Below are 13,146 nucleotides of genomic sequence, written 5' to 3' on the forward strand. Positions count from 1 at the left end.
AAAAAATAGAGTGGAGCGTAGACTTGCCGATGACAGTGAGGGCTCCAGTTTGGATGGAGGGATCAGGGAAGGCTTCTCTGTGGAGGTGGGATTTGAGCCAAGCTCGCTGTGAAGAGAGGAGCTGAATCATGGGACCACCTGAGGGAGGAGCACTCTGGCAGAGGGAAGCTACAGTGCCAGGCTTGAGGGCTGAGAAGAGCACAGCGTGAGTGAGGGGAGACGGGAAGGAGAGGCTGGACGGGATTCTAAATGGGATGAGGAGCTCTTGATGACTTTCCAGCAGAGAAGTGACGTGATGTGCTTCACATTTGTAAAAAGATCATGCTGGCTGGCCGCTGGGTAGAGGGCGGACAGCAGGGACGTGACAGGAGGCTCCTCTTGCAGTGGGAGCAAGGAGCCATGTGGCTTAGATAAGGACGGCAGGAGCAGAAGGGGTCCAAAGTGATCAGATTCCAACATATTTGAGCCACTAATTTTACCACTGAGCAGGGAGCACCTAACTGAAAACGTGCCACTTGCTACTCTTGCCCCATCTCCTACCCCAGGGTGCTGTCCCAGGGCTTTACGTGTTCATCTGTCTGTTCACGTGACCCAGAGCCCCTGCCACCCCATGTCCCCTGAGCCGGGAGAACTGGGACACTCACTGCAGCCCCTTAGGCCATGACCCCGGAGGCTGGGTGGGAGTCTGTGTGAGCGCGTGTGTGTACACACGTGCACCTGAATTTGTGCCTTTCCTTATGCCTGCCCTAGAGCCAGAACACGAGCTGTTCCTTGTGTATGGCAAGGGCCGGCCAGGCATTATCCGGGGCATGGATATGGGGGCCAAGGTCCCAGACGAACACATGATCCCCATCGAGAACCTCATGAACCCCCGGGCCTTGGACTTCCATGCTGAGACCGGCTTCATCTACTTTGCCGACACCACCAGCTACCTCATTGGCCGCCAGAAGATTGATGGCACAGAGCGGGAGACCATCCTGAAGGACGGTGAGGCCCCCCAAAGTGAGAGGTGTGCAGATGGCACTCCCGAGGGACACCCGCCTGGGATGGGAAGCTCTGTGAGGCCTGGGCCCTCTTGGCATGGAGAGCCCCCTGCTGACCGGCTGGCTGAGCTGGTTGGCATGGAGATGAGGGGATAGACAGGTTGACCCCTGTGTGACTCCCTTCTTGGCTGAGCCGAAAAGAGGCAGGAGGATGGATGGGTTAGGCAGCGTGGGCTGTCCTTGCCAACCCTTGGGAAAACCCGGGGTCTCTCTGCCATTGGCTCGGAGCCCTGGAGCTGCACGCAGGACACAGCCCAGGGGAGGCCTGAGGCCTTGAATAAGGAGCAGCCCTATGAGCACATGGGTGCACACAGAGGGTTTGTGCAGCCAGACCTCACAGCCAGCAAGAGCTGCTTGCTCACTTGTCCCGAGAAGAGTATGTTTTGTGAGTCAAATCCAGGTTTTCCCTCGGAGCTGCTGGAGCAGGGCCTCAGCCTCGTCCGTTGCCTCCTGAATATCCAACTCTGTGGAGGCTCTGAGCTCCTGAGTTTTCTCTGTTCCTGCTGAGTGTCAGGAATTCCCAAAACTGCAACTTGGGCCCTGTCCTGGGGTTAGGGAGGGTTTAGCGTTAGGGAGCCCTTAACCAGTGAATCTGGCTGACAGCCAGTTACTGCTCCCCACCCTACCCCCCACCCCCCACCCCCCGCTGGTACTGCTACAGAACCTCAGCAGTCAGCAATCATAAGACTTTGGGGAAATCAAAAGTAACTCATCAGGAAAATATTGGGGTTCCCTATATCAGGGGAGCTGTTATTTAAGCTTGAGATGAAGCCTTTGGCTAAGTGAAAAATCACTTCCTAATTTATTCATTTTGTTAGCTCAGGACTTTTAGGCCTGGGATGTTGTGTCACACTTGTGTGACATGAACATTGCTTCAGCTCACTCCAGCTCAGGCTCAGACATGCCCTCGCAGGGGACCTCACGTCTGCCACAGAGGTTCATGGGTTGTAGTGTTGAGTTTTGAGAGACCGTGGGCCTTCACACAGTCTCCCCAGCTCCTTTTCCAGCCTCTCACCCCATCCCACCCACCATCCAGGGCACAGGGTAGCTCCATGCACCTCCTGCTCATCAGGTTGCTCAGAGGCAGGCAGTTTTGAAGTTCCTTTGAGGCTCTCCATCATCACTCCCTTCACTCCCTGCAGGGATCCACAATGTGGAGGGGGTGGCTGTGGACTGGATGGGGGACAACTTGTATTGGACGGATGATGGACCCAAGAAGACCATCAGTGTGGCCAGGCTGGAGAAGGCTGCTCAGACCCGCAAGACCTTAATCGAGGGCAAAATGACACACCCCAGGGCCATTGTGGTGGATCCCCTCAATGGGTGAGTCTTTCCAGGGCCCGGGGGAAGGAGGAACCAGGAACCGTGGATCTCAGAACTGAAAAATGAGACAAGGAGTCAGCAGGGGAGAGCGGCCTAAGTGGGATGCTGAAGCAGGAATCAGAGGCTGAATGGGGGAAAGGTGCCCTGTCTTCAGGACAAGGGAAGGGATTCCTCACACACACACATGAGATCTGGTCCTGTCACTCCCAACTCAAGGCCCTCCACTGGCTCCCCTTGTCCTTGGAGTGAGACCCACAGTCCTCATCTGGCCAGGGTTCCCACAGGATCTGCCTGCATCTCTTTGACCTCATCAGCATCTTTCTTCTACCCCTGGAAGTTCTGTCCCTACTGCTCATTACCTGTTTCTCAGACACCCCAGCTCTTCGTGCCTCAAGGCTTCTGCTCTAGGAGTTGCTTTGCTTGGAGCTCCCAGACATTCACAGATCTAGCCCCTTGTCTGCATTCACACCTAGGCTCAAACATCCTCAGAGAGGGCTTCCCTGCCTGCTGCCCAGTCCACTGTCGAGGTGTTCACCCTATTTCATGTTCTTCCTGGGTTTTCTCAATCCCCCATGTATGTAACCTTCCAGTTGACTTGTTTCTTGGGTGGGTTGTGATCTCCAGGAGATCATGAGCCTTGTCTGCCTTGATCTCCACTGGGTCCTCAAGTGCCAGGACTGGGCCCAACTCACAGTAGGCACTCGACAAATACTTGTTGAATGGAGGAATGAATGAATGAAATGTTGGGACAAGGGTTGAGTGGGCAGGAAGCCCTGTGGGAGGAGCTATGGCGTAGCACACATGGATTGGGACCACATAGGAGGCTGCCAATGATGGCAGGGGTGGTCCACGGGATGCTGACCAGTCCCTGCCCACAGGTGGATGTACTGGACAGACTGGGAGGAGGACCCCAAGGACAGTCGGCGAGGGAGGCTGGAGAGGGCCTGGATGGACGGCTCACACCGAGACATCTTTGTCACCTCCAAGACAGTGCTTTGGCCCAATGGGCTGAGCCTGGACATCCCAGCTGGGCGCCTCTACTGGGTGGATGCCTTCTATGACCGCATTGAGACCATACTGCTCAATGGCACAGACCGGAAGGTGGGCAGGCACGCACCTGTGTAGGGGTGTTCATGTGTGCGTTGCTAGGACACATTTGTGTGTGGACTGTGTGGGCATCTCTGTATCTAGGCCTGTGTGCTTCATGCATGTCTCCCTACGTACCTATGGGTGTGTGCATCTCTGTGCTGTGCGTCTTAGGTATCCTATTACTTGAGGATCGCCTCTCTATGAGGGATTGTCGGTGGGCTCGACCACTCGTGTGCATACCTGAGTGTACACCTCCTGTGCATCTCTGCATGGTTGTGCACATACACACAGTACACTTCGGTGTGTGCCTCTGTGCAAGTACACAATGCCTAGACATGGCGGATACATGCGTGGTTTCATTTGGGTGGCCATATGCTTTGTGAGTCATGTGCATCTCTAGGCGCGTGGACTGAGCTCTTTCCTGGTATTTAAGGCCCTTTATGATATGGCCCCTGACTATGTGGTCTTATTTCTCCACCAATCCCTGTATCCCAGCATTTGAGCAAGCAACACTAGACAGCTTGGAATTGCTGGCACATAGTGAACAGGGTCTGCCCCCTGTGCTGTTGCGGATGGCGTTCTGCCTCCACCCCCGCTCCTCTTCACCTGTCACACTGCTCAGGAGCCCCCTTCTCCAGGATGTTGCCTCCAGACCCTCGTCCACCCTGGATTACCATGTGTCCCCTCCACGAGACACTCGGCAGCTTCAGGGCAGGGACCGTGTTTTTTTCAAGCCACAGCTTGGCCCTTAACAGATCCTGGCAAATGTTTGTTGAATGAAGAAATGAATGGATGAATTCTGGTTGTCTGCTCAGAACTCTGTGTGTGTGTGTGTGTGTGTGTACATGCACACACATGCGCGTTGGAAGGATATGAATGAATATGAATGAATCCAAGGGAGGACAGTGTGGACAAGCTCCCCCTCAGCATCCTGCTGGGTCCAGGGTCTGGCACCTCACTGTGTGCAAAGCTGTCACCCTCAGGGTCTCCCAGGCTAGTGGGGGAAACAAGACCCACACCCAGGACATGGATGAATGAATGAACGAAACGGTAATCCCGCTAGGCCTTCCTCGGGCACCCCATTTGTCCTCAGCTCCTTGGCAACCTCCCCTCCATTCTTAGATTGTATATGAGGGTCCTGAGCTGAACCACGCCTTTGGCCTGTGTCATCATGGCAACTACCTCTTCTGGACTGAGTACCGGAGCGGCAGTGTTTACCGCTTAGAACGGGGCGCAGGCGGGGCGCCCCCCACCGTGACCCTTCTGCGCAGCGAGCGGCCTCCCATCTTTGAGATCCGCATGTATGATGCCCAGCAGCAGCAAGGTATCCCCTGGTGCTGGGGCCAGTGATGGGGTGGGGCCTAGATGGGGGGTGAGGCTACTCTGGGTCGGGGATGGTGGTGAAGCCACTCCCCAGGGATCCTAGGCTCTGATTGTTGAGGCCCTCGAGAAGAGAGGCCCCCAACCCATTTGATGGTGTCTTCCCCATCGCCTTCCCTGTCCCATGCCACCATGTCCTCTTCTTCAACATGCTTATCGTCCTTGTCACCACTACTCCCTTTCTAACTCCTCACTTGAATGTGACTTTTCCCTGTCCTCTCTCCTCCTATCCCTGGCCTTTGTGGCCCTGCTACAACCATCCCTCTGCTTTTTCAGTGGGTACCAACAAGTGCCGAGTGAACAACGGTGGCTGCAGCAGCCTGTGCCTGGCCACCCCTGGGAGCCGCCAGTGTGCCTGTGCTGAGGACCAGGTGTTGGACACAGATGGTGTCACCTGCTTGGGTACGTATGAGGAGGTGCCCAGCGGGGTGGGAGGCCTGGGAGCAGCCCTCATCAGGAGGGGGCCGACGTGTCCAATCAGTGATTAAGGAGGCAGAGAGGGTCCTGTGGGGGCAGCAGGAGACAAGGGACAGGATTCAGGGAAGGCCCTGGGGAGCAAGAGGGGGTTTGGGGAGGACCAGGGGTGGGAGGAATTTGAGAGAGCACAAAAATTAGGGGAAACCGAGCAATGATCAGGACAGCTAGGAAAGAGGAAAATATTCTTTTACATTTGCTTCCCCCTTGATTTAAGTAATATAACAACAGTTCTAAATATTGGAAATTAGAGAAGAGAAAAAAACCCCAAAGCCCACCAACAGACACCAGTATATTGTTAGCACTGTGGTAAATGAACACCATCTTTCTATGGCCAGGTGGGTTACATGGTTGGGTGTATGCAGCTGGGATCAGACTGTATATAAAATGTCTTCTGCCCTCTTAGGGTGTCACGGCATTTACTGTGTCATTGTTGCTTTTTTTTTTAATTAAATAGCATATTTTAAAATAAAAGTAGGTCATGCTCATTGTAAAAAAATAAATAAATGAACAATATAGAAAAACATAAGGAGAAAGTACAAGTCACCCCAAATACCACCACCCACGGGTGTCACCGTCATCACTTGGGGGCACACCCTCCCAAAGATTTCTCTATGCTTTTGCCTTTACTTAAACAGAATCGTGCTACACATGCTATTCTGTTTTCTGCTTTTCATCACTCGACAGTAGGTCATAGAGATGGAAGCAGATTTTTAATGACTGAAAGATATTTCATTAGTGAACGTTCCATCATTTTCTCAACCATTTCTCTATTGTAGGGTGTTTAGGTTGTTTCTCCCTTGTTATAATGACAGCTAACATTTATTTCTTAAGCACAGACAAGTATTATGATTATTATGATTATAAGCACTTCCCATGCAGTAGCTTGTTTATTCCTTAAAATATTCCTATAGGGAACGTATATATTATTATCCCCTGTATACAGATGAAGAAATTGAGGCCCAAAGTTCAAATAGGGATTCGAGCCCAGGAAGTCAGCCCCAGAGCCTGTTTTTTCCACCACTTACTCTGCTGTTTCCCACACCTTCCTGCCTTCCCATATTCTGGATGGCTTCCTTAAGATAGAATCCCAGAAATGAAAATGGGTCGGTGGGGCCTTAGCAGACAGCTGAGAATAAGTGACTGAGGCCAGGTGGGGGGCAAGAGCATCGGCAGAGAGGGGAACCGAGTGGCCAGGGTGATGGAAGGATCCACACGGACACTGAAATCACCAAGAATTAGAGCAGGAGAGAATTGGGGAAAAGTGACACTGAGTCAGCCGCTAAAACCCCTTAAGATGCCTGGGGGCCCGTAGAAGCCGGGGTTGGTGTAGTCTAATAGCACGAAAGTCAGCACTGATTTTTCCAAGAGGAGAGAAGAACAGTTGGGAAGCAGTACCGAGGAGCGAGGTAACACATACCAAAGCCCAGTGGTCCAGGGCCGCAGGAGAGAGAGTAGGCACCCAAGGGGGTGCACAGAAGTTTCCAGGATTAGAGCAAGGATGAGAGATGGGTGGGTCAGAAAGGCATCTGGCAGAGGTGCAGGGTGCAGGGTCAGGGGCCGACGGGGTTGCTGGGCTTCCTGATGTCACCCATGCAAACGCAGACCAAAGACCTAGTGGTTTTACTGCTGAGAGCTCAGGGCAGACGGATGGGGAGGTGGGAGTGTGGGGGGACAGGAGGCTGGAGCCTGCAAGCTCTGGGGCCTGTGTTCACTCCTTCTGGTGGAGTCGATACATCTGGGAAGGAAAAAGCCCAAAGACCAGGACATGGCCCTGGGGTCCCAGAGGCGATTTCCAAGAGGCAGCCTGTGGAGGAAGCGGGTGAGGCGTGGTCTTCTCAGGAGGGACGAAAGTAAGCAGGGGCGGTGGGGGGTGGGGGGGCTCTAGGCTCTCTTGCAAGCGGCTGATTCTCAGGCCACACTGAAATACTGAAAGTATTCAAGTAAACATCACCCTTGTGGCTTGAGAAAGAGCTGCGGTTTCCAGCCAGATTATTATTTGTTGGTGAAGAATTACACCCTAGAAAAAATGACTCTCGGTATATGATTTAAAATAATACGGCAGGCAAGCCTAGCACAGAGCGCTGAGCGCCTGTCCCACGGCCTGGTCTGACTCTCCCCCCAACCCCTTGTGGCGCCCACAGCGAACCCGTCCTACGTGCCCCCACCCCAGTGCCAGCCGGGCGAGTTCGCCTGCGCCAACAGCCGCTGCATCCAGGAGCGCTGGAAGTGCGACGGGGACAACGATTGCCTGGACAACAGCGACGAGGCCCCGGCCCTCTGCCGTGAGTCGCTCACCGCCTCCCGGGGATGGCAGGCCCGGGGCAGGGGCGGCGGGGCGAGCTGGGCCCTGCCTTCCACTGACCCGCCTGCCCCCCCAGATCAGCACACCTGCCCCTCCGACCGGTTCAAGTGTGAGAACAACCGGTGCATCCCCAACCGCTGGCTCTGTGACGGCGACAACGACTGCGGGAACAGTGAAGACGAGTCCAATGCCACTTGTTCAGGTGTGGGGTCCGGGGTGGACTGGCAGGGAGGTGGGGGCGGGGGGCCCCAGCCGGGGAAGACCGTGGCCTCGGGAAAGAAAGGAGCCCGGGGCATCAGGGCCGAGAGGACGGGACTGCGGGCAGGAGAGGGGTGCTCTCTCCCTTTCCCCAGAAGAACGGGGGTGGCTCGGAGATCTGAGCTTGCGGGGAACAGTGTGGCTTCAGGTTGGAGACAGGAGCAAGGAGGGTGGATCTCCTCGGAGGATACCAGGGACCCCTTGAGAGATAGGGTGAAGCAGATGGGTGTCAGACCACACAGCTGGCTTTTTTTTTTTTTTTTTTTGTAAGATTTTATTTATGCATTCATTTGAGAGAGAGACAGAGAGAGAGCAAGTGTGAGCAGAGGTAGGGGCAGAGGGTGAGGGAGAGGGAAAGAGAGAACCCCAAGCGGACTCCTTGCTCAGGGCGGAGTCCAGCACGGGCTCCATCCCACAGCCCTGACACCAGGACCTGAGCCAGAACTGCCAGTCTGACGCTTAAGCGACTGAGCCAGCCGGACCCCCCACGTAGATGGCTTTGAACTTCTCTAAGAGAAATGGCTTTGTACCCTCGGGAAGACTTCCTGAGAGACAGGATAGGAGGAAAGAACGGGAGATTGGGGGGGGGGTGCAGAACTATGAATGCTCGCACCATCCCTGTCTCCAGCTCGCACCTGCCCACCCAACCAGTTCTCCTGTGCCAGCGGCCGCTGCATCCCCATCTCCTGGACGTGTGATCTGGACGATGACTGTGGGGACCGCTCCGATGAGTCGGCCTCGTGTGGTAAGAGGGACAGGGGTGGGGGGGCCCGTGAGAACGTGCCCTGGGGCCAGGGTGCTGGAGGGCCCCCGAACCTTAGTCCCTGGGTGGCCGTGAGCAAGTTATGTCATCTCTGTGGCCTCTGTTTTGTCTGCACCAACATGGGGATTCAGTGAGGTCAGGCATAGGACCCTCAGCATGGGGCAGGCGGCTGGGAACTCTATAGAAGCTCAGGAAAGGGAGGCTCAGAGGGATGGGGATGAAGGAGCAGAGCTTCAGGCTCAGCTCCCACCACTAGCTTTCCCGCCCCTGGCTGGCTGGGCTATGGCTGCTGCTTCCAGGAGGGACCCTGCACCCCCTTCCCAGGGGTGTGATGCTGTATAAGCTGGAGGGCCCCACTCAGTTGTTTTTTCTCCCTGACAGCCTATCCCACCTGCTTCCCCCTGACTCAGTTTACCTGCAACAATGGCAGATGCATCAACATCAACTGGCGATGTGACAATGGTAAGAGCTTACCCCTCTTAACCTGCCCTGCTTCCTAGGAAAGCTAGAAGCCACAGCCAGGTCCTGGTGGGAAATAAAGGGGTTCTAGAACCAAGCTGGGCCTCCTTACAATTCACTAAAGCCCTGCCAAGTTGGCTGAGAGAAATGAGGACAAGCCAGAAATGCCATGGGGGAACCCTCCCCGTCACCCATCTGAACCACTCCTCCCCAGACAGGGCCTGTGCTGCCCATTCTCTGGCAGAAGCGTGGGGGCCGGGGAGAAATGAGTGAGAAAGGCTAAAAGGGCAGAGTGAGAGGATCCCAGTGCCCAACTCCCTTCTCCCTGCAAACTCCAGCTCCTGGGGTTCTTGGTACACCCTCCAGGCTCTGGCTTCAGGCTCGGGAGCCCACCTGGCGGTCAGCCATGGACCATGTGATGTCAGCCCTGAGCCGTGGGGGCAGTGGATCGTCCTGTGTGTGCCGTCTCAGGGCTCTGGTTGTGTCTGTGTGTTGTGTCGTGTTGCACCAGTGGTTCCAGCCCTAGCTAATGTGTGAGAGGATGTACTGGGTCAACGCCACGTTGCCCCTCATCTTTGCCGTGTCTCGTGTGCCAATGGTTGCCCTGGCGGTTTCTGTGTTTCAGAGAAGGATTGTGGGGACGGCTCTGACGAAAAGACCTGTCCTGAGCCTGCCGGTCAGTGCATAGAAGCACATGCACCATCACCCCAGAGCCCCAGCTGGCCTCGGGCCACTTCTCAGGAACCCCAGGCAGCTCCCCTCTCCAGAGAGCTCCTAAGACATGAAGAGAGAGAAGGGAGACAGGAGGCGACAGAGAGAGACAGACAGACAGTGGAAGGGAAAGAAGCAAGGAGGGCAGGGAGAGGAGGTGACAGGTGGAAACAAGAAGACCAAGACTCAGAGGGGAGGAGAGAGAAGCAAATCCAGGTGGAAAAGAGGCAGGAACACACCCCAAGGGGGAAAGCCATACCCCAGTCTTCTCAAGCGTCCTGAAAATGTGGAGGGAAGGCCCGTAGCCCCCACCCACGAGGCCTGGAAAGCAGGACCGTTCATTCAGTGACCCTCAGATGCCTTCCAGAGGTGACCCCTGACCCTTCCCAGCTGCAGGCAGTACCCCTTGTGAGCTGGGCATCCCCAGCGGGGCCCAGCAGTGCCTGAGCTCAGGGCGGCCCTGCTTCGGCCCTTCCCTCCCCAGCAGGGCAGCCTCACTTACACTCCACCCACCTCACTCCCCGCCAAACCGGAGAAATCTCTGCCTTTCTCCCAAAGCAAGCTGACCCCTGTTCCCACACCCTGCCTGAAGGAGAAAGGGAAAGGACCATGTCCAATTCCCACCCACCACCTAACAAGACTCAGGGAAAGGCCCTCGTGGGGCCTGCCCCACGTCTACACCTCTCCTCAACCCGTCCCCCCCGCCCCGTCCCGTGGGCCATGGTGCATGCTGCAGTCTATGCAGTTTCTGTGTCTTTTCTGTTTGTTATTTTCTCAGTGGGGGAGCGGGGAGGGACGCTGGGGTGGGAAAGGGGAGGTGGGCGTGGGGGCCCCAAGCTGGGGTCACAGAGAAGGCTGCTTGCTGACCTGCTTCTCCCCTCTCCCGTTCTTGCTTCCCCCCAGACAATGACTGTGGGGACAACAGTGATGAGGCCGGCTGCAGCCACTCCTGCTCCAGCACTCAATTCAAGTGCAACAGTGGGCGCTGCATCCCTGAGCACTGGACCTGTGATGGGGACAATGACTGCGGAGACTACAGTGATGAGACCCATGCCAACTGCACCAACCAGGGTGGGTGCCTGGGGGCCAGCAGGTGCAGCAGGACCATCATGTGCCAGTCCCTCTGTCCCTCCATCCCTTCGTCCCTCGGTCGTGCCCCCCCCCCCCCCACTGTGTGCCATTGACATCTGGGAACCAGAGATAACCCAGACACAGCTCTTATCCTCAGGAATTGCCCATCATGAGGGAGAGAGAGATTGTCAACAAACCATCGTCACACGCTGGTGTGATTACGGGCTTTGCAGTTGGGTGGCCTTGGGTTTGAGCTCCAGCTCTGCAGCTTACTATCTGGGTGGCCTTGAGCAAGTTACTTTATCTCCATGGGCCTCTGTGAGTTTCATCTGCAAAGTGGGATAATAATAGCATCCACATCACAGCGCTGATGTGGGGGTTCAGTGAGATCATGCACAAAAAGCATTCGGCATACAGCCTGTGCTCGCAAGCTGGTAGCTTGAGAAGGGGATGCTCAGGGGGTAAGGATGCATGAGCACAGTGGGGACCAAAGGAGAGTCCCCTCTGATGGCTCCTCAGAGTACTCTGGGCCCAAGCCTCCAGGGCCCAGCTAGGGGGCAACAGGGGCCGAGTTTCCGGAAGGCATAGACCCTCTCAAGGAAGGTTGGTTTCTCGGCTCTGGCCTGTTGTTTCCATGGAAGACTGCAGACCCAGGGTTGCCCTGGCTTTGAGAGAAGTCAGAAATGCAGATTATTTTTTTAAAGATCTTATTTATTTATTCATGAGAGACACACAGAGAGGCAGAGACCCAGGCAGGGGGAGAAGCAGGCTCCCTGTGGGGAGCCTGGTGCAGAACTCAATCCCAGGACCCCGGGATCGTGACCTCAGCCGAAGGCAGACGCTCAACCACTGAGCCACCCAGGCATCCCAGAAACACAGATTTTTATGTGAAGCCTACCCATTTCTAAACACTGTTGTATTAGTTTCCTCTTGCTGCCATAACAAAGTACCACAAGCTGAGTGGCTTAAACAACAGAAATTTCTTGTCTCAGTTCTAGAGGCCAGAAACCCAAGTCCACAATGTTGGCAGGGTTGGCTCCTTCTGAGGGCTGTGAAGGAAAATCTATTCAGGCCTGTCTCCTAGCTTTCGGTGTTTGCAGGCAATCTTTGGGATTCCTTGGCTTGCATGTGCTCCACCCCAATCCCTGCCTTCTTCTTTATGTGGCTTTCTCCCCGCCTGTGCACCTATTTCTGCATTCGGATTTCCTCTTTATATGAGGACACAGACATATTGGATTAAGGCCTACCCTAATGACCTCCTCTTAATTTAATCATTTGCAAAGACCTATTTCCAAAGATCACTTTCACAGGTACTTTGAGTTAGGACATCAGCATCTCTTTAGGGAACACAAATCAACCCATAACAACTGGCAATGGACTTTAAAAGCCTTAAAAATACTGCAGGCCAAAGTCTTTCCTTTTACCGCAGACCTTATCTGGCCCCTGGATCTCCAGCTAACAACCTGTGCTTGTAGAGCAAAGGTGTACACAGTGAGAGCAGTACTGAGAACAGGAGCTCCCACGCTGGGCCCAGGACTGAGAGGGAGGGCAGGGAGGGCAGGGAGGGTCACCTGAGGCCCAGGAAACAGTCGCTGGTTCTCAAGGGCCATCTCAGAAGTGCTGGATGGGTGGGACAAGTAATAGTCCCTTGGGATTCTGAGAAGAACCACGGGAGGCCTGCGCGGTGGTGGGAAAAGCACTCTGCCCTCACGTACAAGCTGGGTGACCTTGGACCAGTCATTTCCTCTGAGCCTTGGCTTCTTCGTCCATGAAATGAGAGATGTGTGGGGGCCTGGCACGTGGGAGCGGACCTGTCATGACTGGCAGCGATTGTGAAGCATGGTGGTGAGCTAAAGTGGTCTGGGGCCATTTAGGAAGAGGAGGGGTCTGAACTGGACCCTGATGAGGGATTGGACGGTGGCCAAATGGACACAAGGGAGGGTCCTCAAATGGAAGGCAGGTAGGGGTGGAAAACCCAGTAGCAAGAGGGTGACACTGAGCACTTTGGCGCCTGCCCTGTTGGGACCCCTGAGGCTGGAGGGGCCAGCAAGAATGAGGCTGTGCCCAAAGGGGCTGATGACATTAGCAGTTGAAAGTCAAGCACTGAGGCCTTTGAAGGACTTTGAAGCTGGAAGATGGTAAGATGTAGGAGGTGCTTGCAGAGGACAATCCTAGAAGGGAATCCAATTAGAAAGAGGCTCAGGGGCCCTGAGGAAGGAAGCTCAGCTCAGCTCAGCTGGGAGCCCGGCTGAGATGCAGAGATGCTGGCA

At 55.1% G+C, this 13,146-nt stretch overlaps 1 protein-coding gene across 2 annotated transcripts in view; it reads left to right on the top strand.

Moving 5' to 3' along the window:
- LRP1 (LDL receptor related protein 1) overlaps positions 1–13,146 on the top strand; it is an 80,699-nt gene that overhangs the window by 28,565 nt on the left and 38,988 nt on the right. The window contains exons 11-21 of one of the 2 annotated variants that reach the window (XM_049115711.1): positions 751–987; positions 2,186–2,366; positions 3,245–3,467; positions 4,578–4,779; positions 5,112–5,237; positions 7,454–7,594; positions 7,691–7,816; positions 8,501–8,617; positions 9,017–9,097; positions 9,720–9,770; positions 10,709–10,876. In XM_049115711.1, the coding sequence (XP_048971668.1) occupies positions 751–987; positions 2,186–2,366; positions 3,245–3,467; positions 4,578–4,779; positions 5,112–5,237; positions 7,454–7,594; positions 7,691–7,816; positions 8,501–8,617; positions 9,017–9,097; positions 9,720–9,770; positions 10,709–10,876 (1,653 nt within the window). The remainder of the gene's footprint in view (positions 1–750; positions 988–2,185; positions 2,367–3,244; positions 3,468–4,577; positions 4,780–5,111; positions 5,238–7,453; positions 7,595–7,690; positions 7,817–8,500; positions 8,618–9,016; positions 9,098–9,719; positions 9,771–10,708; positions 10,877–13,146) is intronic. The other variant, XM_049115712.1, reaches the window with a different exon arrangement.

Source organism: Canis lupus, chromosome 10 (assembly GCF_003254725.2).
Source record: "Canis lupus dingo isolate Sandy chromosome 10, ASM325472v2, whole genome shotgun sequence".
Lineage (NCBI taxonomy): Eukaryota > Metazoa > Chordata > Mammalia > Carnivora > Canidae > Canis > Canis lupus.